At 46.4% G+C, this 19,238-nt stretch overlaps 1 protein-coding gene across 2 annotated transcripts in view; it reads right to left on the bottom strand.

Annotated features, from left to right (window-relative positions):
- ADGRD1 (adhesion G protein-coupled receptor D1) overlaps positions 1 to 19,238 on the bottom strand; it is a 1,181,274-nt gene that overhangs the window by 925,618 nt on the left and 236,418 nt on the right. For both annotated transcript variants that reach the window (XM_085636451.1, XM_085636453.1), the window contains one exon: positions 11,452 to 11,572. In XM_085636451.1, the coding sequence (XP_085492577.1) occupies positions 11,452 to 11,572 (121 nt within the window). The remainder of the gene's footprint in view (positions 1 to 11,451; positions 11,573 to 19,238) is intronic.

Genomic DNA, 19,238 nt, shown 5'->3' with positions numbered 1-19,238 from the left:
GTGAGGTAGTGAGAGAGAGTGAGGTAGAGAGTGAGGTAGTGAAAGAGTGAGTTAGTGAGTGAGGTATTTTCTGATGTAGTGAGATAAAAACAGTGAGTGATGTTGTGAGAAAGATTGAGGTAAGGAAAGAGAGAGTGAGGTAGTGAGGGATGTTGTGAGGTATTAAGATAGAAACAGATAGTGATGTAGTGAGGTAGTGAAAGAGTGAGTGTAAGTGACTTAGTGTATTTGAGAGAGAGAGTGAGGTAGTGAGATAGAGAGAGTGAATTAGTGAGTTAGAAAGAGAGAGTGAAGTTGCGAGGTAGTGAGAGAGTGATGTAGTGAAGTTTTGAGAGAGTGTGTTGTGATATAGTGAGGTAGTGAGAGTGAGATAGAAATAGATAGTGATGTAGTGATAGAGAGTGAGGTAGTGAGATAGAGAGAGAGTGCATATAATGTATTCTAACCTGCGTGATTGTTGGGAAATCTGACGTATATACCCCTCCCCCCCAATCTTCCTGAAGAAGTTACCCCCGTGCATTATGCGAGGCTGACTGCAAATAATCGAGTCCTGTATTTCACAAGAAGCATTGACCAATAACCACTGACAAGAAGAGCTTGTGCCCCAAAAACTTGCCCAGGGCTGTCTGCCTTGCAGGCCAAAGAAGGCAGAGTTCCCTCCCAAGCCGTGATCTTCGTGCGAGCAAGCAAGTCCTATCTGCCGCCATTTACTGTAACCTCACAGACTTCACTCAGGCGTCCCTGCAAAGGACCCCCAGGGGTGAAGCTTCCATTGGTGCAGCAGGTGCAGTGGCACCAGGGACACACTGAGCCTTGAATATTATTGTATTTCACTCTTCAAACAGCAGCCGGGGAGGCATGTCCTTCCTTGCACTAGGACCACTGACACACTGACTACAATAACAACACTGTGAACCCCGCTCAGTCAGGGGGCAAGCCTCGATATCCGCATCCGGCACGAAGGCGCGGTCCGACTGAGGAAACTGCGCACTCCGTGCCCCTTTGAGGAGGGAGATAGACAGTTGTGTCAACAGAGCTCAGTCCTCAGGGGGACATTGTGGCGACGAGATTAGTAGCTTTCTCAGTACTGTCTGTAACGCATGCGGGGCCTGAACTCAGCTCAAAATTCATATTCAACATCAGAAATTAGGTATTGCCTGAAACCGACTCAAGCAGGCATTGACTGCTGGTTCACACACACTGGACATAGACGCGCCGCTCGTACGCACTTAAACTACTCTGATAACTGCACAACGTGCACGTCAGTTCTTAGGTTTCACGCGCTAGAGGAGTTTATGGAAACTGTAACCATTAGGGAAAGCCCCTCTGTAATGGTCACGGGGACACTACACCCTCAGTGCTCAGTCTTGTTAAACACTGATATAAACTGTGTCGACGGCGCATCACTTGTTAGTATGACTGACGCAAACTGACCACAGCTCAATTTTTAGTCAAAATGTCGTTTTTGTGATATAATGAATATTTCTTGTAAACTGTAACAGTTACTTTCGCAAATCTTAATTTTCCATTTGAATGCCATATGGAGTATTTATTTGTCATTTTGTTTGAAAGTGTGCACTTGTGGTATTTACGTGGGCTGCATACATGCACCTCGCTGCTCCGGTGTAATGTGATGAGAGTGGTATATTGTTAACTTTACCCACGCGGTGGGACTCGTGGTACACAAGTACCGATTTTAAAGACGCCCCATGTTCATAATGAAGCGCTAGGATTTGCATGTTTGTTGTATTGGCAAAATGTGCCCATTCTGTAGTACTTTGGGTAGACTGGCACAGACTCATTCAACACACGCCTCGGTTTTCAGAATAACCCCGGCGAGGACTCAGCAAGACCGGGGCATTGTGTTGGAATGTGCGAAGATGCCCTTCCGGGATGGGGCATCTCTTGAATGTCAAAGCCCCTTTTCCAGGGGGTCCGGGCTTTGTTTATATCCAGATGGCGCCGATTATTTCCCAGTAGGGACAGTGGGCGGTCATTAGCAGCTCACTGTGAGGTAAATTGGTAGGGGTCGCTAGGGATACAGTGGGGGTGCTCCCGTGTGGGCGGGGGCGTGCCTAAGGTGGTGGTGGGCTGCATGGCTTTTGTAAGTGCGTTTACATAGCGCCTCAAACCTGCCGAGGCGCGAACAATTAGGGCGTCGATGTTGCAGGGTCAGATTCAGGCAGGGACAGAAAATAGACCCGGGCTAATTGACAGAGACTCGTTGCACGGCCTTTTCACAGAGCCTCGTTTGCGTCCTTTCAGCTGTGGATTACGGGCGGGGCAGCCCCACTTCTGTGGAGATTTACGTGGCAGCGCGCGCAGCCAGTCACCCTGGCAGCGGGCGAAGCAGCAAAGCTAATGCCGCACAGATGGTGGCATGGCGTGTGTTTCAGTCTGGAGCAAAACAGGGCTTTAACAAAACATTGATTTGCACACTTGTATGATTTATTGTCTCTTTCTAATGTATGCGTATGCTCTAAAGTGCTCAGATGCCCCATATTGGGATGAGAGAGGTATTAAAGAATTAAATTAAACATAAATTAGTGCATTTAACTTGTTATTTGTTTTGGTATTCATACAGACAGATATATCCGATATTCTTACAGTGAATGCATATCTCTTACACACAAAGTCAAAAACATGTCTCCAAATCACAGTTTCTTTTAAGAATTTATGAAGTGATAACCTAAGAGCCTTTGTTTCCCTCCATTGCATTGGCATTTAGATGCTACGATCAAGATCGCTTCCAGCCAGGACGATACTGGAACACAAGTGAGACTGGTGGCTCTTTAAGTGAGGCCTGTGCGTTTGGACCCAGTTGTAAGTGAAAGTGGGAGAGACGCCTCGTCACCGGCAGGCTGCTGCTCTCTACGGAAAGCATACCATGCTACAAGCACATCTAGAATGCATCCCGGTGTTGGCAAATTCAGCATACTCCATCAGGCCAGCAGAACCAGAGCAGGCTCCATAACAGCTGCTGGTTCCCTGATCTAGCTTGACCCCCTCACTTCCTGCACTGCCTGCACGTACCATACGAATCTATGCAACAAAGACATTAACCCACTGAGCTCAGCTGTCTTACATAAAACACATCTGTAACCGACATTTATAGGCGATGCTGTGAAGCAGGAACATTAACCTGCTGTGTTATTGTAAGAGCTAAACATGAGATGAAAGCCCACGCAGGCCACTCCTGCAAATGCATTTAACACCACAGTCACCGTCTTCCACCCAACAAGTCCTGGATACGCACCGATCGTTGCAACTGGTGCCTTACCCCGTAACCTAGTGTAAAACAGAGCCTGCCTGTGACTAAAGTAAGCCAGAAGAAATAAAATTTACTATCCAACTTTTCCCTGCTGCTAATTTCTCTGAGGAGGGAGTTTGTAAAAAGAAATAACGCATAGCTCTCATGACTACCGAATTTCTGCAGCAGCCTTCGCTGAATATATATCGATTGTCCGAGCATTGTTTTATTGCTCATCACCCCTGCTCTCGCTTGCAGCTAGGTACATTACTCTATAGGGGGACTGGAGTTCGTAGCTATCACTTCTGAAACGGTGAAAGCAGCAGCACCGAAACATGAAGGAAAACACACGACGAGCCAAGAACAGCGCAGACAAAAGCAAAGCCGGAGTTCGTGGACGGCGCAGTTCTCTGCCCGGCGGGTCTGTTCCCAGATAATAACATCGCACTGCGGTCTGCGGCGGGGTACGCAGGACAATCTCTCGGAAAGGGAGGCGCTGGCCGAAAGTTCATGCACTCTTTGGAGAACCTACTTTCATACACGGACCCAAAGACCTTTCATTTGACAGGCATCCCATTTCGACACTGCGCACAGTTTATTTTAGTGTGCAAACTGCATGTAACCACGCTGGGCAACCTACACTCGGATGGTGGTGCTGTGTCGTATCACAGCCCCCGTTTTTCAAGGCGGGCCCGACTTGACGTTATGTTACGCCTTATCACTCGCTCACTGTAAGCTGAAGCGCCTCGCGCTGGAGGCAGATGTCGCCTGCCACACAACGGAAAACAGGCAGGGATTTGTAGGAGAGCTCCATACAATTTAGCGATAACTTCAGGCTCGACATGAGGCTGCATCACATAACAAACACCTACCTGGTTACTCCTAAAGCAGGTCAAGCCACTTAAAGTTTTGTACGCTCAACATGAGAGGACTTAATAAACCGGTAAAACGCAGGTGCTACTGTCCTAGCTAGGGGGAGAGGATGCCATGAACACCACCGCCTTTCTCGAGCGAAGAAGAAATGCCTCGGAGAAAGGCAGCGGCCGTTTCAGATTCGGGGGCGTGTTTCTTTTTCTCTCCTCTTGCCATTGGCTGGAGGAGAGAAAAACACGCCTGAGAAAGGGCGTGGCTAAAAAGTAGAAAGAACAGCAAGAACACGCCCCCGAATCTGAAAAAGACGGAGCCTATTTGGAGGGACGGCTCTCTCCTCCAATGCCTGGCCTCCGTTTAGGAAGCCAGCCAATGGATGAGAGGCAAAAAGAGAGGCGGGCTAAGGAGCCACTCTAGGAAACATTAAATCTCGACTTCCGGTTCTGCCTTCGGCAGACCGGTAGTCCTCGACCTAAAAAGGAGCGCTAAAAGAACAGGGGACAATACCATATCTGTTAACACACAAAAAAACACTAGATCTAAACCCAGATTTTGTTATAGGTGTGGCAGCCCTAAACATACAGCTGATGCCACTTATTGTCCTGCAATAAAAACAAGGTGTCACAAATGCAAAAGGTTAGGGCATTTTGCAAGATGGTGTAGGAGCTCGGGACTTTCTACGATATCCAAGTCAGTTAATCTGGTGGCTCAGGATGATCTGCTTCACAAGGAGGAGTTGTTCTACGATGACGACTGCGAGAATGATGATGTTGAGGTTATGGTCATCGAATCAAGTCAAGTTCTCAAATGTGAAGCGAACAAACAAGATACTTATTGCCCACCCAAATGTGTTATTAAGATCAAGAACAAAGATGTACATGTATGGGCAGATTCTTGTTCCCCATTTACTATCATAGATAAATCTATTTGGGAAGGGTTAGGTGGTAAATTAGAGGAATTACATTCCACTGACGTTGTACCAGAGGGGGTATTGTGGTGAAAAGCTTCCTGTGTTAGGATGTATAGAAAGCGAGATGTGTTTCTTAGACAGGAAGACAACAGCCAAATTATACGTAGTGAAAAAGGGAATATCTCTGTTAGGTTGGAAGGAACAGAGAGCACTCAATATAGTGTTAAATCCAAATCATCCCCAACAAGTTTTATTAACTTCACCGGGCACAACTTCAAAATGGATCAATAAATTTCCCAAACTGTTTAGTGAAAAATGAGGATGTTTAAAAAAATGTAAACACAAAATTATCTTAAAAGTAGATGCCATCCCTAAAGTACACAAGGTAAGAAATGTACCTTTAATTTTGAGAGAAAAACTTAAGGATGAATTGATCAGATTGTGTAATGAAGGTATAATTGAGTGAATTGAAGCGTCTGAATGGTTAAGTCCGGTAGATTTAGCCCGAAAACCAAATGGGAATATTAGGATGTGCATTGACTTGAGGGATGTAAACGACAACATATGGATAGACCGGCACCCTCTTCCTCGGATAAACGAAATGTTAGCTACTATCAAAGGGGGGACGCATTTCACCACTTTAGATTTGTCAAATGCATACCATCAAATACTACTACACGAAGATTCTAGACACATCACCTCTTTCATCACTCCGGAATGAGCTTTTCAATTTAAACGCATGCCTTTCGGGTTGGCGTCTGCTTCAGCCGTCTTCCAAAGGGTGATGCAATCTATTCTAACAGGTTTAAAAAATGTGGTAGTTTTTCAAGATGATGTGTTGGTATGGGGGTGTGATGATAACAACCACAATTCAATTCTGGAAGAAGTCCTCAACAGACTTTCTGAAGCTGGTCTAACGATTGCTTTAGAGAAATGCAAATTCGGGGTCAAAGAGGTGGAGTATCTAGGTCACACCTTGTCCTGTGAAGGAGTGAAACCAAAACGTAGTTTAGTTGAAGCCATTGAAAAGGCTCCTACCCCAAGGGATAGAGATCAACTCAGGTCATTTCTAGGACTTGCAGAGTACTACTCTAAATTTGTGCACCATTTTTCAGACAAGGTACATGAGCTTAGGAATTTAATGAAGAAAGGTATCAAATTTGAGTGGTCTGGTTTGTGCCAACAAAATTTTGATTCTATTAAGAAAAGCATTATTAATGCGGTGTCATTGAAGCCTTTTGATCCCAACGATCAAACCATTATTACTACTGATGGCATTAATAACGGATTAGGTGCAGTACTAATCCAGGTGCATAAGGGACAAGAAAGGGTGGTGGCTTTTGCCTCCCGCACATTAAAAGGCGCAGAACACTCATATTCCACCATTGAAAAGGAAGCTTTGGCATGTTGGTGGGGTATACAGTATTTTAGAACATTTATATGGGGAACCAAGTTCCAGTTACATACCGATCATAAGCCTTTGATAGATCTATTTTCCCCAAGGGGCGCAAGCAAGGCTACCCCTAGGATAGCCAAATGGTTATACCGTCTGCAAGAATATGTTTTGACATAAAATATATCACCGGTGCAAGGAATGTAAATGCAGATTGTATATCTAGATTGCCATTGGAAGGCATGCATGAAGAGGATGATGATGAATGGATGGTTGCTGAAATAAAAGATGTTTGTATGGCTATCAGTGAGGTTGAGTGGAAGAAAGCCGTCGAAGAAGATGCGGTATTAAGTAAAATCATAAAAGTTTTAAGTTGTGAACATGGATGGAAATCGCACAAAGATTTGAACTCATTCAAATTGATATGGTCTGAGTTAGACGTGATGGATGACTTACTGAGAAGAGGTAGCAGGTTAGTTGTACCTGAGAAACTAAGAAATAGATTACTGGACATCATGCATGAAGGGCATGGGGGAATGTCAGCTATGAAAAGAAAGATCAGGGTGGATTTTTGGTGGCCCGGTATGGACATTCAGATTGAGCGCTTTGTTCGTGACTGCATGGCTTGTGCGTGCAGCGACAAGACTCATTCCTCTCAGGAAACTTCCATAAAGTCCTCTCCCATGCCTAAAGGTCCTTGGGATAACTTAGCTATTGATATTTGTGGACCTTTTGATGTTTTGAACATGTCTGACAGATTTGCCATAGTCATGGTGGATTATTTTTCCAAATGGCCTGAAGTTGCTTTTGTTAAGGAAGTTAGGTCCACAAGTATTATTTCATTTTGTGAGGACATTTTCCGAAGGGAAGGTTGCCCCAGCGAAATTGTCACTGATAATGGACCCCAATTCATATCTGATGAATTTGAGATGTTTCTTAGGAAATGGGGAGTTAAACATACTACCACACCAGTCTATCACCCAAGGGGTAATGGGCTAGTAGAACGCTTCAACAGGGTATTGGTTGAATGTATCCAATGGGCGTGCAGAAACAAAGAGATGTGGAAACAACAGGTCAAAGACATGTTGTGGTCATATAATACTACTCCTCATTCGGTGACGAAGGAAACACCTTTTTCCTTACTTAAGGGGAGAGTTCCGTGTTCTGTATCTGTGCCACCTTGGATGAATAGAGCTGGAGTATACAATGCAAATTTGGAGGAGGTGCGGGATAGAGTAGAAAAATACCAAAAAGCTTATTGTGATCGCTTTAACAAAAACATTGTGAAACCTAAGCGATGTTTTATGCAAGGTATGTTTGTGAGAGTATTTATTGGAGACAAAGCAAGAAAAGGTCATTCTAAGTGGTCTCCTCCAAAAAAAATCATAATGGTTAAAGGTAACAGTGTAAGACTGGATGATGGAAATTGGTGGAACACCAGGAAGATGTCACCATGCTCTGACACTGAAGTTGCCCTGCCTTCTAGTACGCAACAAAACATCATGGCGGGCAAAGCCAATTCCGGTCCTGCTGCATTGCCTGTTGTTAAGGTCAGAACAAATTTGAGACGACAATGTACTATGCCTAAAAAATATAAAGATTATATATGTACATAGTTTTTTTATTTTTTTATTTTAAGGGGGAAGATGTGTTGTATTCCTTTAAGTTCATGGAACACTGGGGTTCCTTGGCAACCATCTGTCGGATTGTATACAGAGGAGTTGCTGTTGGATTGGAGAGCAGTTGTGTCCCAGGGGTCTGTTCCTTACCACTTAATAAAACTGGTGACTTTATTAAGAGTACGCGTCCTTCTTCACAAAAGGGGGGGCGATCGTGGTGGTCGGGAGACTGGTAAGTGGATTTATTTTTACATAAAACACATATATGTTGTGTATATGTACATAAGTGTACGTACATTATGTGTGGTGAGCATATTTTGTACATTCTGCATTGCACCCCATCAACACACACACACTCCATGCATTGTATACCTGACACACACCACAAACACCTAGCTATGATTCTGTGAAAACGGAGCACCAGTCCATCATGGTCAAGGTGCAGAAGGACAGAGAGGACCTGGACAACGGCAAACAGGATGACACCGCAGCCTGTACTCCGTAAACAGGTGAGTTTTCACCCCTTTTCCTCCTATTGCGCCAACTCGAAGTAGGAAAGATTCCCGCTGGAATTTCCTACGAAACACACCAGATCCAAATATGGAGGGCGGGTATCCTGGTTGGAGTCCCACTGCCACCTGCTGCAGCCCATCCCGCCACAGGGGTGGGGAGTGAAGTCCTAATTGAGCCGGCGGGACCACTGTGGCCTTTTCTCCCATTGCCAGCCAACATCTAAATCGGGTGGGTGGACCACCAGGTTGGCAGGAGGGAAGACTGCCAACAAAGACCGTGGCAGCGCAGTCCTGTCAACATCTAAATGAGGCTCCCTGTCTGGAAGTGGAGAATAAGCCGGCTCCTTCTCATTCAAACACGGAAGGCAGGAAGGCAGGAGCAAGCAGAGTGCTGGAGCTCAGACGGAGACATGATCAGCTGTGTCTGGCTCTCGAATAGATCAGACCAACCCAGCAGAGTTTCTGGCTCTCCAGTAGGTCAGATAAGCCCGGCTGAGTGTCTGTGGCTCTCCAGTAGGACACACAAGGCCAGCTGGGTGTCTGCGGGTCTCCAGTAGGACACACAAGGCCAGCTGAGTGTCTGCGGCTCTCCAGTAGGACACTCAAGGCCAGCTGGGTGTCTGCGGCTCTCCAGTAGGACACACAAGGCCAGCTGGGTGTCTGTGGCTCTCCAGTAGGATACACAAGCCCAGGCGGGTGTCTGTGGCTCTACTGTATAAGCCCAGCTGGGTGTCTGTGGCTCTCCAGTAGGTCAGATAAGCCCGGCTGAGTGTCTGTGGCTCTCCAGTAGGACACACAAGGCCAGCTGGGTGTCTGCGGGTCTCCAGTAGGACACACAAGGCCAGCTGAGTGTCTGCGGCTCTCCAGTAGGACACTCAAGGCCAGCTGGGTGTCTGCGGCTCTCCAGTAGGACACACAAGGCCAGTTTTGGTGTCTGTGGCTCTCCAGTAGGATACACAAGCCCAGCCGGGTGTCTGTGGCTCTACTGTATAAACCCAGCTGGGTGTCTGTGGCTCTCCAGCAGATCAGACAAGCCCGGCTGAGTGTCTGCGGCTCTCCAGTAGGACACACAAGGCCAGCTGGGTGTCTGTGGCTCTCCAGTAGGACACACAAGGCCAGCTGGGTGTCTGTGGCTCTCCAGTAGGACACTCAGGCCCAGCTGGGTGTCTGTGGCTCTACAGTATATCAGCTAAGCCCATGTGGGTGTCAGTGACTCTCCAGCAGGTCCAACTGGGTGTCTGGCTCTGCAGTAGGTCAGACAAGCCCAGCTGGGTGTCTGTGGCTCTACTGTAGATCAGATAAGCCCAGCTGGGTGTCTATGGCTATCCAGTAGGACACAAAAGCCCAGCTGGGTGTCTGTGGCTCTCCAGCAGGTCAGACAAGCCCAGCTGTGTGTCTGTGGCGCTACTGTAGATCAGATAAGCCCAGCTAGGTGTCTGTGGCTCCCCCAGCAGGTCAGACAAGCCCAGCTGGGTGTCTGTGGCTCTCCAGTAGGACACAAAAGCCCAGCTGGGTGTCTGTGGCTCTCCAGTAGGACACAAAAGCTGGGTGTGTGTGGCTCTACAGTAGCTCACATAAGTCCAGCTGGGTGTCAGTGACTCTCCGGCAGGTCCAACTGGGTGTCTGGCTCTCCAGTAGGTCAGACAAGCTCAGCTGAGTGTCAGTTTCTCTCTAGTAGGACAGACAAGCCCACCTGTGCTTATTTTTTGGAGACCAGCGGCAGCACTTATGTTTCCCTTATCCGATATTTACCAAGTGTAACAGTGGGAAAAACATCACAAACAGAAACCAGGAACCTGCAAGAGAGAGAAAAAGGGGAGGGACTGTCTGATAGTGGATTAAAGACTGCCGGCCTTGTTATTCATCCCGCAGACGTTTAATTCCACCCCTGCCAACTTCTGAGCAGAGCTTCGGATACCGGCACTCTTTCTTTCACAAATTAGGCACTGACTGGCGGCTGCAGATAAATTTTGACTGGTCTAGGCCGGCTGCACACAGCTCCAGTCATTCAATAGCAGCTTGAAACTAGATAGCTAGGCAGGCCTAGAGAGGTCACAATCACCGATTCCCCTATAGACACCAGAGGTAGGTAAGCAGGAAATCAACTTGATCAGATAATCATCTCCCATGTCTGGTTCATTGGCAGTAACCAGAGGTTAGAGTGGCACGCCGTGTGAGACGGCATTAACTTTGGCTGAAGAGGACTCCAAGGGCCGGAGGCAGTGGCATCCAGTGCAGGTAAGCTCGGTAGGCGGGGCGGGGGGGGGGGGGGGCAGTCAACAGACGACAGAATAGGTATTATTTATTTATTTTATTTTATTTTACCTATTCCGTCGCCTGTCGACTTACCCCCTCCCACCCTGCCCCCACCCCGCCCACCGCACTTACCTGTGCCAGCCACCGCTAGCCGAGGGTGGGTAAGGTGCCTTTTAAGAGAAATGGGATTCAAGAACCTCACAGCCAGAACCGAAAAGGACCACCCCCACCCTTCCAACCTCATCACACTATTATATTCTGTAATTCGGGGGATGGACAGATCTGACTTGAGAAAAAAGTTGCCCTTAGCAACCCTAGGAAAATTCCAAATTTAAACCATGGCTTATTGGGAAAAAATGACATATATATCCATGTAGAAGAACATTATGTTGTAAGTTTGCAGATCTCAGTGCCCACGTCACCTTACCACCCTTTTAGACATAGAGTACAATCAATCAATCAAACACTTATGAAGCGCGGCTAATCACCCATGAGGGTCTCAAGGCGCTGGAGCAGAACAGACCACTAACAAGTGCTCAGAACACTTTGCACAATAGTGCTAAGCGACATAGCGGGTTGAAATGTATTGGCACTATACAACTCCAAATAAAGATGACGCATTTCTGGAGGAGGAGCCCTACCTGCCACAGATGAGGTGCCCTCGATTTTCACGATGGACGTCGGGGTGTCCTTCACGTTGTTGACCATGTGCGTCATGACCTTGTCAACGGTTTCGATCATTCCTCCGACCATAGGCTGCGTCTGGAGAGAAAAGAGCAGATGTTGGACGGGGCACAGGGCAGGGCACCACTCACATGAAGAGACACTTCACACCAGAGGTGGCGCCCGCTGAGCAGCAAAAGAGCCAATCTCATTGGTAGAGCAGCAAACCTCCCACTCTTCAACGGCCAAGACATGCACTCATGGTTTCCACAAATGTGGGCATTGGAATATGTGTCCATTTTCGATGGACAAAACTAAAAGCTTTAGTTACAACACACCACAGGAATATAAAATCAACACTGCAATTCCAAATGTGTCGTTTATTGCATTATTTGTGTGTGCAAGAAAATCCACATTGGCAGCACTATACGCCCCTTGAGGGAGAGACTGCAGGAACATTTTAGAGCCATGCGGAATGTAGATAAAAACTATCCATTAGCGTGGCATTTTAATGAGAGTCATGGCTCGGCGGAGCTGCCTCTTGTCAAATTCCATGGCCTAGCGGCGGTACCCATTCATCCAAGGGGAGGAGACAGAGTTAAACAATGAAGACAACTGGAGGCCGGATGGATTACTCAGCTCAGAGCGGTAGATTGGGGTCTCAATTTAGACAGAGAGCTGCATGTCTTTTTGAGGGATTAAATACAATAAATAATAACTGTACAAATAGGTCAATGTTCTCTACATTTGGTACAAATGTTGCTTTTTTTTTTAGAACTACAACAATGCAAATAAAGTGAACTTATTGTGAATCTGGACATGTGTAATGTTTCAGACTATGTGTTATGATCTTGTGTGTTGAACTTTGTTCTGTGTCCAGTATTATGTCAAAATCATACCATTTGTCATTTTGTATAACATGGTAACAGCCATCTAAAAGAGCGACTGATTCTCTGTAATTTTGTTCATGCCTCTATGCATAAACCATGTTTTTGCTTTGGGGTGTGGGCCAATACACTTGCACCAAAATTCCACACTCTTCCATGGACTGAAGATACTGTTTCTTAAACTAAGGTATGCATATACATACTTCTGAGCATTTTGGATTTGGCTAGGATGTGAATATCCTAAGCGTTTAATTTTAAATGATTGAATCTTATGAATATAGATAAATATTTTAGAATAGGACAACTTTTATAAATGACTCCTCATAATCTGGGCTCTATTATCGCCTCTCTACCCTCTTCCTGTACCTGACTAGGGTTCCAAAAACTGTTACGCTCTTATTATAGACAATGACAGATATTTCTCGGTTTGACATGGACTAATCGCCTTTAAGCTTCTACTGTTTTGATTACGAGCTAATCACTTTTTGCTCTTTGGGGGTATTTCTCTTTTTTTTTACATTAGCCATTGTTGTATAGACTTGTGCACATCTATGGCCCAGTGGACTGAGTTTTTATCCGCTGAAGAGCAATATACCACTGTACCACACTGTGGCTAATTCCTCAGTACTGTCTCTCCAAGGTAGTCTTCATGTTTAATTAAGTGCTTATGTCTCAATTCTTCTAGCCCTTTTCTGGTGTCCTAACAACTAGTTTTGATGCAATTCATTTTATGCGTGCTCTTATTCTTACTGCGTGAAGCACTTTTCTTATATCCTCTACACGCTATAAACATTTGGGGCATATTTTCTCTGGTGAAGCTCCTTCATTAACATTCCACTTTTATTGATTATTTCTCTCTCACACTTATTCTTTTTCTAGCACTTACTAGTAACTGGCACAGAGGGTGTCTTTCGGTGTATGAGATCTTTCATGGACCACCAGATGTGACCAGATGTGTCACTACACATCTGATAAGTGCACTTTAGATATAAGGAAACGTCTGCTTGATATGTTGCGAGACAGTGTTTACCTTTACTTATGGGTTTCGCTTTGAATTCCACAGCCTTGAACAAGTCGTTTCACCACGAAACACGGGTTGGCTGTTGTTCAAGTTGGATTTTGGAAATAAAGAATATGGAACTAACCTTTGGGCTCTATGGGACTCATTTATGAAAAGTGACGCATCACTGCGTGAAACAGTGATGCGTCACTTTTCACTGCGCCCTCCCTGCGACTCCAATGATGCGTCATATTTACAGTATGACGCATCATGTCGCAAGGAGTCACAGATACGTCAGTATTTCTGACGTATCTGTAGGCGCAAAAGTGACGCATTGCTGGAGTGTGTCACAAAAGTGACGCAACTCCAGCAATGTGTCTTTTCACATGGGGCAAGCCCCATGTGAAAGGGCCTGCGTCAGTCTTACGCCTGCTGTGAGGCAGGCGCAAGATATTGACGCATTTGCACCCTAGAAGTGGCGCAGTGAAATCTCGTAGATTTCACTGCGTCACTTCTACGATGCTTACTTACGTGGGAACGCCCACCCTGCATACATTATACCTGATGCAGGTATAATGTAGCGCAGGGGTTTACAAAGTGACGCATCTAGGTAGACGCGTCACTTTGTAAATATGGCGCATCATGGCGCATGCTTTACGCCACTGGTGCGTCACAAAAAGTGACGCACCGGTGGCGCAAAAGTGACGCAGGGGCTCATAAATGAGCCCCTATGTACTTATTAAGATGTGCTGTTGAACACAACTAAAAGGACCCACTAAAAATACGGACCTTGATCTCTTCTTTTTGTGGGGGTGCTCTGAACATTATTTCAAAATTTGAGTGTATGGTTTGTTCCAACATATGATACTATTTGGATGACAGAGTGTCTTTCATTTCATCGAGCACACCAACTTGACATATGTGTGCTTAAATTTCCTGAATTTTTGTATGTGCTAGCAATATGATCACCATTGTCATATTTGTAGTGTCTGTTGATGCATTTATGGAGTCTAGCAAGGGTGGATAGGCATATATGTGGCTGAACGATTTCCAGTAGGGCTGGGGCCATGTCAGTCACAATCTGGCCACACCACAGTCTAATAAGCTTTATAGAGGCGGGGGTTTGCCAGGGTATCTGTCCCTCTGTGGGTCGTGAAGCTCTCGGTGACCAGTAAGTGATGGGCAGTTCTGAACCATCAGATCCCACACAGGAGACTCCATCCCCTTCCACCCGCTTGAGTAACCCCCTTCTGCGGTGTCAGTGCCCTGGCAGTCAGTGGGGCAGAGGGTCACACACCAGCAGTATTTATTTATTTATTTATTTAATGCAATTTTATATAGCGGATACTTTACCCATAGGTGTCAGAGCGCTTTACAATAGAACCAAGTACGTTACATAAGGAGATTTACATAATTACACGTTACATATACAATCAGGATAGTTAAAAAAGTAAAATAAAATAAGAGATGGCAAACACAAAAAAACAAAGTACAGGAGTAGAATACATATTTACAACGTCGGGATCAGGTGAATGCTAAAAGGCCTTGAGGGACATGAAGAGGGATGTTTTCATTCTGGAAGTGTCTTTGGAAGAGAAGAGATTTGAGGTCTGTTTTGAAAGTCCAAATTGAGGTGGTGGTTCGGAGTAATGGAGGAAGCGAGCTCCAGATTCTAACCGCATTGCCTGAGAAGGATTGAGCCATAGACGTTTTCAGCATTGCGTGAAGGTCTAGACCCGCCAGAGATTTTAAGTTTATTCGCCAGGTATCAAGGGGGTGATACAGGCAGTCTTGTAGATAGACCTTGCTTCGATGGGAAGCCATCGAGGAGAAAACAGTATGCGTGTGACGTGATCATTTCTTTTGACCCCCATAAACAAAATGTGCCGCTGAATGGAGTACGGATTAAAGAGGAGAAATGTGGGTTTTGGGGAGGCCAGCAAGGAGAGAATTACAATAGTCCTATCCAGACAGAACCAGAGATTGGACCAAGGTTTTTAGGTCATGCTCTGGAAAGAAACGCTGAATACCCCAGAGAAGGCGCAGTCGGTAATGTGCATTCTTGGCGATGGAATTTATGCTGGAGTGTAGATTGAGCCTTTTTCTAGTATGACACCAATGGATTTAACGCTGTCGACAACAATAGGTTTGTTGTTAAGCAAGTTCAGCTTATCAGTCCAAAACTGAACAGGAGGAGGTGAGAGTGAGGTAGAGAGAAGGAGGAATTCAGTTTTGGAAGGATTCAGAATGAGTTGATGAGCCGACATCCAATTTTGGATAGATTTGAGAGTGGTGTTGAGGACTGAGATGTCATTTGCGGAAGACACCCTAAGGTAGATTTGGGCGTCATCATGATAGAGGTGGTAAAGGATCCCGGATTTACTTAGGCGATTTCCCAGTCGTTCCAAGAAGAGATTGAACAAAGTTGATGTCATAATATAGAGACTTTACAGAAGAAACCGTGTGCGGATCCTGCAAACATTGGATACGGCTGGCACCCACTACCCCTCAAAAGGGGTGCCCTTGGAACCTCTTTAAGTCTCCAATGAGTGGGCATCTCTAGCACGTCATATCTCCCGCCACCGACGCACCCACACCCTGCTGCCCCTCAGTCCATTGCACATAGAGACATCTATAGGTCATCATCATCAATGCACATTCCAGTGACGTCCTAGCCACTTCTGCATTCCATGCTGAGGTCACACATGCATGTAGTCCCACTAAAGCCACCCAGCGTTCCTTCCTGATGCCACCCATGCACACATTCCCACTAATGCCACCCAGCATTCCATCCTGGTGCCCCTCGTGCATGTGCTACCACTTATGTCACCCAGCATTTCATTCTAGCGCCACTCGTGTACGCATTCCCTCTAATGGCACCCACCATTCCATCCTGATGCCACCCATGCATGCATTCCCAGTTATGTCACCCAGAATTCCTTCCTGATGCCACCCATGCACACATTCCCACTAATGACACCCAGCATTCTGTCATTACACTTATGCATGCATGCCCACTAATGTCACACCGCATTCCATAATGTCACTCATGCATGCACTCCCAGTAGTCACACAGCATTCCTTCCTGATGTCACCCGTGCATTCATTCCCACTAATGATACCCAGCATTCCATAATGTCACCCGTGCATACATTCCCAATAATGATACCGAGCATTCCATCCTGATGTCACCCGTGCATGCATTCCCAATAATGATACCCAGCATTCCATCCTGATGTCACCCGTGCATGGATTCCCAATAATGATACCCAGCATTCCATCCTGATGTCACCCGTGCATGCATTCCCACTAATGATACCCAGCATTCCATAATGTCACATGTGCATGCATTCCCAATTATGATACCGAGTATTCCATCCTGATGTCACCCGTGCATGCATTCCCAATAATGATACCCAGCATTCCATCCTGATGTCACCCGTGCATGCATTCCCAATAATGATACCCAGCATTCCTTCCTGATGCCACCCATGCACGCATTCCCAATAATGATACCCAGCATTCCATCCTGATGTCACCCGTGCATGCATTCCCAATAATGACACCCAGCATTCCATCCTGATGTCACCCGTGCATGCATTCCCAATAATGACACCCAGCATTCCATCCTGATGTCACCCGTGCATGCATTCCCAATAATGATACCCAGCATTCCTTCCTGATGCCACCCGTGCACGCATTCCCAATAATGATACCCAGCATTCCATCCTGATGTCACCCGTGCATGCATTCCCAATAATGACACCCAGCATTCCATCCTGATGTCACCCGTGCATGCATTCCCAATAATGACACCCAGCATTCCATCCTGATGTCACCCGTGCATGCATTCCCAATAATGATACCCAGCATTCCATCCTGATGCCACCCATGCACGCATTCCCACTAATGATACCCAGCATTCCATCCTGATGTCACCTGTGCATGCATTCCCAATAATGACACCCAGCATTCCATCCTGATGTCACCCGTGCATGCATTCCCAATAATGATACCCAGCATTTCATCCTGATGTCACCCGTGCATTCATTCCCAATAATGATGCCCAGCATTCCATCCTGAAGTCACCCGTGCATGCATTCCCAATAATGACACCCAGCATTCCATCCTGATGTCACCCGTGCATGCATTCCCAATAATGACACCCAGCATTCCATCCTGATGTCACCCGTGCATGCATTCCCAATAATGATACCCAGCATTCCTTCCTGATGCCACCCATGCACGCATTCCCAATAATGATACCCAGCATTCCATCCTGATGTCACCTGTGCATGCATTCCCAATAATGACACCCAGCATTCCATCCTGATGTCACCCGTGCATGCATTCCCAATAATGACACCCAGCATTCCATCCTGATGTCACCCGTGCATGCATTCCCAATAATGATACCCAGCATTCCTTCCTGATGCCACCCATGCACGCATTCCCACTAATGATACCCAGCATTCCATCCTGATGTCACCCGTGCACGCATTCCCAATAATGACACCCAGCATTCCATCCTGATGTCACCCGTGCATGCATTCCCAATAATGACACCCAGCATTCCATCCTGATGTCACCCGTGCATGCATTCCCAATAATGACACCCAGCATTCCATCCTGATGTCACCCGTGCATGCATTCCCAATAATGACACCCAGCATTCCATCCTGATGTCACCCGTGCATGCATTCCCAATAATGATACCCAGCATTCCTTCCTGATGCCAAGCATGCACGCATTCCCAATAATGATACCCAGCATTCCATCCTGATGTCACCCGTGCATGCATTCCCAATAATGACACCCAGCATTCCATCCTGATGTCACCCGTGCATGCATTCCCAATAATGACACCCAGCATTCCATCCTGATGTCACCCGTGCATGCATTCCCAATAATGATACCCAGCATTCCATCCTGATGCCACCCATGCACGCATTCCCACTAATGATACCCAGCATTCCATCCTGATGTCACCCGTGCATGCATTCCCAATAATGACACCCAGCATTCCATCCTGATGTCACCCGTGCATGCATTCCCAATAATGATACCCAGCATTTCATCCTGATGTCACCCGTGCATTCATTCCCAATAATGATGCCCAGCATTCCATCCTGAAGTCACCCGTGCATGCATTCCCAATAATGACACCCAGCATTCCATCCTGATGTCACCCGTGCATGCATTCCCAATAATGACACCCAGCATTCCATCCTGATGTCACCCATGCATGCATTCCCAATAATGATACCCAGCATTCCTTCCTGATGCCACCCATGCACGCATTCCCAATAATGATACCCAGCATTCCATCCTGATGTCACCTGTGCATGCATTCCCAATAATGACACCCAGCATTCCATCCTGATGTCACCCGTGCATGCATTCCCAATAATGACACCCAGCATTCCATCCTGATGTCACCCGTGCATGCATTCCCAATAATGATACCCAGCATTCCTTCCTGATGCCACCCATGCACGCATTCCCACTAATGATACCCAGCATTCCATCCTGATGTCACCCGTGCACGCATTCCCAATAATGACACCCAGCATTCCATCCTGATGTCACCCGTGCATGCATTCCCAATAATGACACCCAGCATTCCATCCTGATGTCACCCGTGCATGCATTCCCAATAATGATACCCAGCATTCCTTCCTGATGCCACCCATGCACGCATTCCCAATAATGACACCCAGCATTCCTTTCTAATGTCACCCGTGCATGCATTCCTAATAATGATACCTAGCATTCCATCCTGATGTCACCCGTGCATGCATTCCCAGTTATGTCACCCAGAATTCCATCCTGATGTCACCCGTGCACGCATTCCCAATAATGACACCCAGCATTCCTT

Source organism: Triturus cristatus, chromosome 11 (assembly GCF_964204655.1).
Source record: "Triturus cristatus chromosome 11, aTriCri1.1, whole genome shotgun sequence".
Lineage (NCBI taxonomy): Eukaryota > Metazoa > Chordata > Amphibia > Caudata > Salamandridae > Triturus > Triturus cristatus.
This window is presented reverse-complemented; position numbering and strand designations above follow the sequence as displayed.